The sequence below is a fragment of the Diabrotica undecimpunctata genome, chromosome 1, assembly GCF_040954645.1.
Source record: "Diabrotica undecimpunctata isolate CICGRU chromosome 1, icDiaUnde3, whole genome shotgun sequence".
NCBI classification, from domain to species: domain Eukaryota; kingdom Metazoa; phylum Arthropoda; class Insecta; order Coleoptera; family Chrysomelidae; genus Diabrotica; species Diabrotica undecimpunctata.
In genome coordinates, this window is record NC_092803.1 from 50,526,034 (window position 1) to 50,536,237 (window position 10,204).

Below are 10,204 nucleotides of genomic sequence, written 5' to 3' on the forward strand. Positions count from 1 at the left end.
TAGGATTGGGGCGGAACACAATAATTGTTTCAGACATTCAAAGGCCTCTTGTTGTTCTGCTCCCCAGGTCCATTTCACATTTTTCTTGGTTAAATTCGACAAAGGTTTAGCAACATGGGAGAAATTTTCGATGAATCTACGGAACCATGAGCATGTTTGCAGGAATTTTAGCAGTTGAGTAACATTTAGGGGTGGTGTCATGTTTAATATGGCAGATACTTTATTTTCACTTGGCCGGATACCCAAAGGTGAAAGGATGTGTCCGAGATATAGGACTTCCTCACAGGCGAATGAACATTTTGCTCTATTTAGACATAATTTAAATAGGCGCATCCGGTTGAATACTTGTTTCAAATCGTCTATGTGATCAGAGAAGGATGGGGATAATATTATCAGATCATCTAAATAAGCTAGGATATTCAGATTTTGAAGACCAGCACGAAATTTATCAATCATCCTTTGGAAACTAGCGGGACTGTTACACATACCAAAGGGCATGCGTGTGTAACGAAAGGTGCCAAATGGACACACGAAGGCTGTTTTGTCACGATCAGCTGTTTGTACAGAGATTTGATGATAACCATATTTTAAGTCGAGGGTAGTCATAAATCGGGTTTCCTTTGCTGCATGCAAAATATCTTCAATACGTGGCAGAGGGTACTTATCTGCACGTGTTATTGCGTTTAAGCGTCGATAGTCTACTGTTAATCTGATACCTCCATCTCTCTTAGGCACAAGTACCACGGGTGAAGCATATGGGGACTCACACTCTTCGATTATGCCTTGAGCCAAAAGTTTATCTAACTCCTGACGCAGTAATTGCCTTTTGGGCTCTGACATACGGTAAGGTGGAACAGATATTGGTACATCATCAACCAATACAATGGAGTGTTCAGCATATGGAGTAGGGTCTATATTATATACGAATAAATCAGAATTTTCCTTAACAATGTTGTTAAGATTGGATCTTTCTTCTAAGGATAGAGAAATTCCTTCATCTACTCGTAGTTCTAAATGAGCAAGAGTAACGCTATTGACCTGGCAAGGAGAGCTGACCTGAGCTGGATCTGGAGCAAATGAGTAGGGGATATTAGGGACATCACCATAAAACCATGAGTCATTAAGAATGTCTAGAATGATGTTAGCTTTTCTTAAGAAGTCTGCCCCCAGTAAGGTACGACTATTTGTGTGTGTGGGCACAGAAATTAAGGAAATGCTATGAGAGCGGTTTTGTAAGATAACAACTAAATCAAAGACCAAAACAGTAGTAGAAGTAGTCCTACCATCCGCTAGGGTCATGGAGACCAAAACAGTCCTGGATTTTTGCAAAAGCTACACCGTACCCGTTTTGATTCGTTTTCGTTTTTAATGTTTATTTCCGGATTTTCATACGATTCTTCAGTTTGCCTCGATTCTTTTAAGAGTTCGCTAAATGTATTGATCTTATCACGTGCTACTTTTTCACGTATTCTCCTATGCAACAAACCGTATACCATATCTAATTGAGTGGCTTCGGTTAATGTATCTGCCGGTAACTGAGCTATTATCGCACGCGCTTTGCATACAAAAATGTCACACGGAGTTTTAGCATCTTGTTCCGTCGAAAACAGTTCCCGATACACTCTGTAGGCTGGTTTTTGAGGTCCAAAAGTCGATCGTAATAAATTAATGGCGCTGGCCCACGTGTTTACCGTATTTTTAACACCTTGAAACCACGTGGCGGCGAAACCGTCTAGCAGCATGGGTATACCCTTTAATGCGTTCGCGTCAGATACGTGGGTGCACTCTTTATAGATCTCGACCGCATCTATAAAAGCTTTTACATCAGCCCCCTTTGATCCATCGAAGCGAGAAGCGCATTTTGCTAAACTACCTGAGTCCGAAATAGGCCTTGCTATTGTATTTAATAAGGCTTGAAACTGTTCGCTTGTTAAATTTACCGAAGACATTTCTGCTGATGTTGATTCGCTTGAACTAAAAACCGTCGTCGACCTAAGCGAATAACTGTGTTTATCGTTTGTTGCCGTGATTGCAAGTTTAACACAAAAATAGTAATAAAAATTAAAGGCTTACAGTTTCTGTTGCTTATTTCTTGTAAATACCCTTGAATGGAAGCTTGATATTCCCACAGGATGTTTCTGAATGGCCTAGTGGAAGATTGATATTCCCACAGGATGTTTTGAATGGTCTGTAGTGGAAGATTGATATTCCCACAGGATGTTTTTGGATGGTCTGTGCGGAGTTTCCACAGCAGTCACATACACAGTAGATTTATTGTTGTGAAGCACTAAACTAAGTGAAAATGTCCACTAATCACCTTACAATGGCGGGAGCAAAAACACTTTTTTTCTGTTCACAATGAAACTTTACGATTTTCACAGTACGAACTACACTTTAAACTATTTTGCCCAAGTTGGGTGCCAGTTGTGATGTGGGTATTAGTTAAAATAGTTAGGTAATGACTGTGAATATTGATTTACACGATTTTATTAAAAGGAAAATCATGTATTACAATTTAACCTACATTTTACAACAACAAAACATATATATGTCTCTTGTCACCGTTCACTCTCGGTGGACACTGTTATGGTAACTTCGGTGGTATTCAGCCATGGAGCGGTGTGGCTGTTACAATACACATTTCCACCGAATGCGACGCACATACTACAACCGGCAGATGTGTCGGTGTTTAAGCCACTAAAAGTGTATTGGAAAAATGCTGTACAAAAATGGGAAAGCGAAAATGAAGGAAAAGCGTTATCAAAACTAAGTTTTTGCCCAGTTTTTCATAATGCTCATCCTCAGATGCCAACAAATATTAAAAGTGGTTTTAAGGCATGCGGCTTGTTTCCATTTAACCCTTATTATATTGATTATACAAAATGTGTTCGTGATACTTTGAAGCTCATTAATGAAAACAGCAAAGATCCAATAGTTCCAATAACTCAAAAAGATCTTAACAGTACACTTAAAGTACTAACTTTTATAAAACAAAAATGTTCTGAAGAAGGCATAAATATTACGCCTATTGTTGAAATCGTTAATTCTTTACAATTGCAGACCTATCAAATAAACCTTGAAGGTTCTACAGAAACTGCAAATGACATTGTTAATTGTGCATAGTATGAAGTGACCGACGATGGTACTTTACAACCTATTAATGTTGAACAAGTCAACGTCAGTAAAAACGAATTTAATTTAAAAATTCCTGAAGAAGAAGTAAATACATTGTTAGAAAGTGTTTTAAACCAATCATTGCCTTCTGTAAGTACAGTTTTAGAAGTCTTTGAAGACACTCTGCCACCATTTTCGAATTGCAGTGACAAAATGTCTGCGAATAATAATTCTACGTTAAACGGTCTCAAAACTTCAACTCCCTTAACAGTTTTACAGGATAAAAGTCCTGAAATAAATTTTGCTTTACAGTAGAAAAGTCCTGACGTAAATATGGCTGTATCTGCATCCGAAGAATCACCATTTATATCTTATATTTATATTTTATATCATCAGAGGCATGGAGGTGGCATTATAATAAAAAAGAAAAAGAAAAAACGGACAAGGAAAACGAAAAGAAAAAGAGATTGGAGAATAGGAAGCGAAAACTAAATAATAACACGGTGCACAAAAGAAAAAAAGTACTAAAGAAAGTGGCAACTAAGGTATCAGATAATGAAGGTACTCTGCATAATCATCAAGTCAAACAAAAATGTGGTGTTTGTTTAGAAAATCTCTACAGTGATGCTGAAGAAAATAGCGAAAAGAATGTTGGCTGTGAAGATTGTCCAATCTGGTATCACCTAAAATGCATTAAATTTAAGGGACGTGTCTACAGTGAAGTGATAGATGAAGCTTTTAGGTGTGATGTGCCAAACAAGGCTCATCATTGCCATTCATTGGACCGGAACCCTTCTGCGGAGTTGCAAAATCAGTATCAAGAATGGCTACAAGGAAGTGAGTAGCTTACAAATCTCTGGAATGGTGGAGGAATTCACCAGGACAAAAACAGACAAAACAGTTCATTAGAGAACATTTGCCAAAATTTACGGCAGACCTAATAAGCAAAAACAGGAAAACAGTCAAGGCCATAGTAGGTCTTCTAACAGGGCACTGTAAGCTGATGGGATTCTCAGATGATGACCTGTGCAGATTCTGTCACCTCGAAGAAGAAACAGCAGAGCACATTTTATGTTAGTGTGACAGTCTGGCAAATGTGCAGTTCTTTGCATTAGGATAAAATCCACCGGCAAATAGCTACATGGAAGGTACAGTCTCGAAGCTACTAGACTTTATAAAAAGGGTCAGGCTAGAGAATGTTATCTAGAACTAGAGGACCACAAGAAATCTGAAAAGGTCACAGTGGAATAGGCCAAAGGCCACCTCTCTTAATCTAATCTTTTCATTGGAGATTTTCCTTAATAGCACACTGTCTGAAGAGAACCAATAAAATAAGGGCCGACTACTAACTTATTTCTGGACGACTATTAAAATGTACTGGCCGACTACTAAGAAAATAGACATAGATTAGTACTATTGATAATATAAATTAAATTTATAATATATAGTTACTAAAATTACTCAAGAACTTAAGAAAAATATTCAGTCTATGCATTAAATGTTTGACATTAATGTAAGATAGGCTTAACGTAAACCTGGTAACTATGTCAAATATGTCAATGTCAAGTCAACACCACTTCCCAACGGGGACAATGGGCGACATGATCATGGCCCTGATTCTAATTGAGATTTCGACTCAAAACAAGTCGAAATTAATATGGCGACGTCGAAATGCGACTTTGCGAACCTTGTGGATTTCAGCTGAACTAACCAAACGACGTCACTAAATTTCGATTTATCGAAATTAATTTCAACTTCAAGAAAGTGGTTGAAATTTAATTTCGAGTCGAAATTAATCTGACATGACTGACTGGACTGGGAGAAGTGAACATAGGTTCAGTTTAGGTAGGCGGTGTTTTGATCCTTGCAAGGAAAACTGAGGCAAAAAGTATTAATATGGCTGTGTTTTACGGACATTTGCTAGTTTTGGAGAAATTAGAGAGGATAGATATCCGACGCTCATAACGGACGATAAGAAGAATGTTACGGAATACTCAAAATTCTTTTTCACTAAGTGATGCTCAATTTAGGCAGCAATTCCGGCTTAATAAACAAGCTGCAAATTATTTAATAAGGGTATTAGAACCATATTTGGAAGATGTTTATGCCTCTAGGATACCCAAAATGTATTACTAAGCTGCAGTAAATTTAAAAATATATTAGAATATAACCACTAAGTCAAATCTTAGTGGTTATAACTTAAGGATCTCCCACATCGCCTTTTTTTTTCTTGCCATCTTTTCTTTCAATTCAAAATATAATTGAGAATGGCCACTATTTATGATTTAACAACTCAAACAAGAAAAAAAAGACGTTCACGTAACGTAAACAAAACAAACATTCAACAAGCGTAGTGCAGCCAATAAACAACAGGGCCAACCCAAATTTTCAGCAGTGTCAAAATGATAAAGTAAATATCCCCAGTTTTAACTACAATCGAAATGAATGAGAATCGCTAGCGATTGCGACTGTCATGGCGTAGTCGCTTTTAAATTTCGACATCGAAATGAAATAGAATCAGGGCCCATGTTGTAATGTATGAATATTATTAATATATGTTCAGCCAATACAGTAGTTTAATTGAGACCTTATTAACATACTTTAAACATGGCGCAGTCAATTTATGGAATCTACGTGTCCAAGGATAAAGTTAAGTGCTAAGTTTATTAAAAAGAAAAATTTAAGTGTTCCCAAAATGGCAAGCATGGTCAATGGAATAGGTTATGTTAAGTTACCCCAAGATTTCGACCTCCAGGGTCAGAGTGCCGATTCTGAATGGAAATTTTGGAAAATTTCATTCGAAGATTATTTAGTAGCAACAGGACAACACGACGCTGTAGATCAGGTGAAATTATCCATCCTGCGAAATATTATTGGCCATGAATCAGCACGGATTATGGCTACTTTTCTTATCCCTGATGAAGAACTAAATAAGTATGAATTCACAATGCAGCTGTTAGATAAGTATGTGAACCCAAGAGTTAACGAATGCTTTGAGAGGTACAACTTTATAAAACGAGTACAAGAAGATGGGGAGACATTTGAACATTTTTTGACAGAGTTCAGACATTTGGTTAGAAGTTGCAATTACAATGCCCTAGATCCCGATGAGTCATGTGAAGACAAGGCATTAAGAGACAAAATTGTTATGGGAATTAGGGATCCGACCACACGAGAAGCCCTCCTGCGAATAGACAAATAAGTTTAAATAAAGCTATAGAATTCTGCAGAACAAGTGAGCAAAGTAGATCTCAAAATTTACAGTTTCAATATAACTCAGGAAATATTAATCATACACAGAAGATAGAGAAAAAGAAATATGATATAAAGAAGAAACCTTGGAATGAAGAGAAAGAAGTTGAAGAAGAAGTTTTTTTATGCAGAAGGTGTGCAAAAAAGCATGGTCCGAGGGAATGCCCAGCTTATGGCAAGAAGTGTAACAAATGTGGACTAAAAAACCATTATGCAGTTGCCTGCAAGATCAAAAATATTAAAAGTACTGAAAAAGATGATTGTGAGTCAACCTCTTCTAATGAATTTTTTGTAAGAAATGTTAACAGCAGGAAAAAGGTATGTAATGTTGATTTGATAGACACTTGGGAAGAGTATATAGAGGTTGAAAATTATAAATTTTAAATAAGTTAAGGTTAAAATCAGTTAGACACAGGGGCAGATGTAAATGTTATTCCTTTAAATGTTTATAAAAAATTTAATTGTCAATTTAAAACCAGGCCTACTGAATATGTGTTAAAGGCATTTGATGGAAATGTGTCTCATCCTATAGGTGTAGTAAATTTAAATGTAAAATGTAAGGGTAAGAATATTTTTGAAGATTTTGTCATTGTGGATGGTGCAAGTCAGGTTCTGATATGTGGACAAACATGTTTAAATTTAAGTTTGGTAAAACGTATTGATTCTATAAAAATAAATAAGATAGACCGGTCTGATTTAGCAGATAAATTTATCAATGAAAATTTTGAAGTTTTCACAGGGTCAAGCAAATTTCCTGGCACATATGAAATTACAACAAATGATAAATTTGAACCAGTTTGCTATCCACCTACCAAGTGTCCAATAAAAATTAGAAATTCACTTAAAACTGAGCTAGATAGATTAGTCCAAAGAAAAGCAATTGTTAAGGTAGAAAACATAGACCCCAGGGCAAGTATTAATAGAATGGTGATAGTCGAAAAGAGTAATGGTAAATTAAGAATATGTTTAGATCCCTCAGATCTGAATAAACATATAGTACGCAAACCTAGAGTTGGGGAGTCCATTGAGGAAATATGTTCAAAATTATTATTATTAAATTATTATTAACTTATTAACTTTCAATTGATGAAAATTCTTCATGGAAATGTTGTTTCTCTACACACTATGGAACTTACAGGTTTTAGTTTTACCTTTTGGGTTATCAAATTCTCAAGACCTTTTTCAAGAGGCAGTTGAAAAGCATTTTGGTGATATTAAAAACATTGTAGTTTGTCATGATGATATGATCATAGCAGGGGCGTCTCAAGATGAACATGATCAAGCGGTCAAAGAGGTGATAAATAGAGCAAAAGAGGTGGGTGCTAGATTTAATAAAGAGAAAATTCAATTTAGCAAAAAAGAAGTAAAGTTTATGGGACAAATTTTTTCTCATTTAGGAATGAAAGTAGATCCTGAGAGGACAGATGCTTTATGTAAATTAGAAACTCCAAAAAGTAAATTAGAGTTACAAAGAATAATAGGTTCCTTTAACTATATTAGACGTTATGTTAAAAATATGGCTGAGCACATGCAAATTTTATGTGAACTTTTAAAAAACAATGTAGAATGGCAATGGTTGCCTAAACACCAGGAATGTTTTGATAAGTTAAAGAAAATAATTTCAAATTCTCCAGCTCTGGTACCATTTGATCCAAATAAAAAGATAGTTTTGCAATGTGATGCATCCAAAAATAGAATTGGGTGTTGTATGTTTCAAAACTACGATGGTATGTTTAAATTAGTTGCATGTTCATCTAGGTCTATGAATGAACATGAAATAAATTACAGCCAGACAGAGAAAGAGTTATTAGCCATTTTTTATGGTACACAAAAATTTCATAACTTTATTTACCAGTGTGATGTTGATGTCCAAACAGATCATAAACCAATAATTTTAATTATGCAGAAACCAATATGCAAAAATGGGTCAGTAAGGTTGCAGCGTTTAAGGCTAAAATTATTAAAGTACATATTAAATATTTATTATGTTCCAGGAAAGCATATTCAATTTGCAGATATGCTTTCTAGAGCTAGTTTAAAGGCACAAACCCTTGATTTAGAGATGTTTGATATGGTTCATTCAGTCTCACTATACTTACCAATGACAGATAAAAAAATATATCAGTTCAGAGAAGAAACCTCTAAAGATAAAGTTTTGGCTACAATTGTTGATTTTTATTATAAAGGCTGGCCTAAAGAAAACAAGATTCCAGAGTATATAAAGCCATATTACAGTATTAAAAAAGATATATATGTTGAAGCAGGAATTGTTTTTGTTGAAAATAAAATAATTGTACCAAAATCTCTAAAACAGGAAATGATTACTCTGTTACATAAAGGTCATATAGGAACTAGTAAAACTATTAATAAAGCAAGATCTTTATTTTTTGGCCAAACCTTAGGGATGATATTGTCCAGTTTATAAAAAAATGTAGAATTTGTGAAAAATGCATGCCAAATAATTATAGAGAGCCAATGTTAGCACATTCAATACCAAAATTGAGGTTTAATAAAATTGCGGCTGATATTTTGGAATTTGGTGGTAAATCTTACTTAATTCTAATAGATTATTTTTCCCATTGGATAGAGATGCTATCATTAAATAATAAAACATCTGAAGCCATAATAGATGCAATGCAAGATGTTTTTTCCAGATTTGGCTATCCTCAATTTTTAATTGCAGATAATTTACCATTTATATCATTTAAGTGTAAAAAATATTACGATAATAAACAAATTACAGTCCTGACATGTTCACCTCATTACCACCAAAGTAATGGCCTTGCTGAAAAGGCTGTAGGAATTTGTAAACAAATTTAAAAAAAAAGTTTTACAGAAAACTCTGATTATCGTGAGTTAGTTTTAGAATATAATAATACTGCTATTATTTCATTAAGTGCATCTCCATCACAAATATTAAATAGTAGATCTTTGAGAACAGAAATACCAGTAAATAGTGAACAATTACAACCTAAAATTCAGAATGAGATTTATAAACTGTTATCGGACCAACAACAAAAAACAAAAGTTCAGTATGATAAACATAGTAAACGTACACCAACAACTTATAAAAGGGGGGATAATGTAGTTGTTAAGAGTAGGTAGTGTTGATAAAGTATGGTATAAAGCTGTTATTGTAGAAAAAGCTAAAGAACCCAGATCGTACTGGATAAGAAAGGAATGCAATAATAGGATAGTTAGAAGAAACACAAGACACATAAGACAATCACATACAAAATCAGACGTAGCAGACATGTATCTTGAACCTGAGTTGTATCCACACACAAACCCAAATAGTTATAAGGATAATGATAATAATGATTTAAATAATGTATGTATTCAGGATAATGATTTAACAAATTTGTTTAATGAACATAGGAATACTGATATTGTAAGTCCTCATTATAGCTGCTCAAAAAATAATGATAGTAAGAAATGTAATATTTCAAAATTTGGACGTACAATTAAACCTAGGGTACGCCTTAATCTTTAAGGGGAAGGTGTTTGACATTAATGTAAGATAGGCTTAACGTAAACCTGGTAACTATGTCAAATATGTCAATGTCAAGTCAACACCACTTCCCAACGGGGGCAATGGGCGACATGATCATGTTGTAATGTATGAATATTATTAATATATGTTCAGCCAATACAGTAGTTTAATTGAGACCTTATTAACATACTTTAAACATTAAAAAAATTCTATTAAGAAATAGGGATGTTCACTAATTTTTAAATATTGTTAAATTCAATAGGTTATAACATATTTATATAAAAACATAGCAAACATAAAATTGTTTAAAAATATATATTTCTTAAGATAAATCAATTCTTAATT

The 10,204-nt window shown here is 34.4% G+C and overlaps 1 protein-coding gene across 1 annotated transcript; it reads right to left on the minus strand.

The window, feature by feature from the left end:
- Positions 1-1,295: 1,295 nt before the first annotated feature.
- On the minus strand, positions 1,296-1,949 carry LOC140445520 (activity-regulated cytoskeleton associated protein 2-like). Its single transcript, XM_072537641.1, has one exon. The coding sequence runs from the start codon at positions 1,947-1,949 to the stop codon at positions 1,296-1,298; it is 654 nt and encodes a 217-aa protein (XP_072393742.1).
- Positions 1,950-10,204: the final 8,255 nt, after the last annotated feature.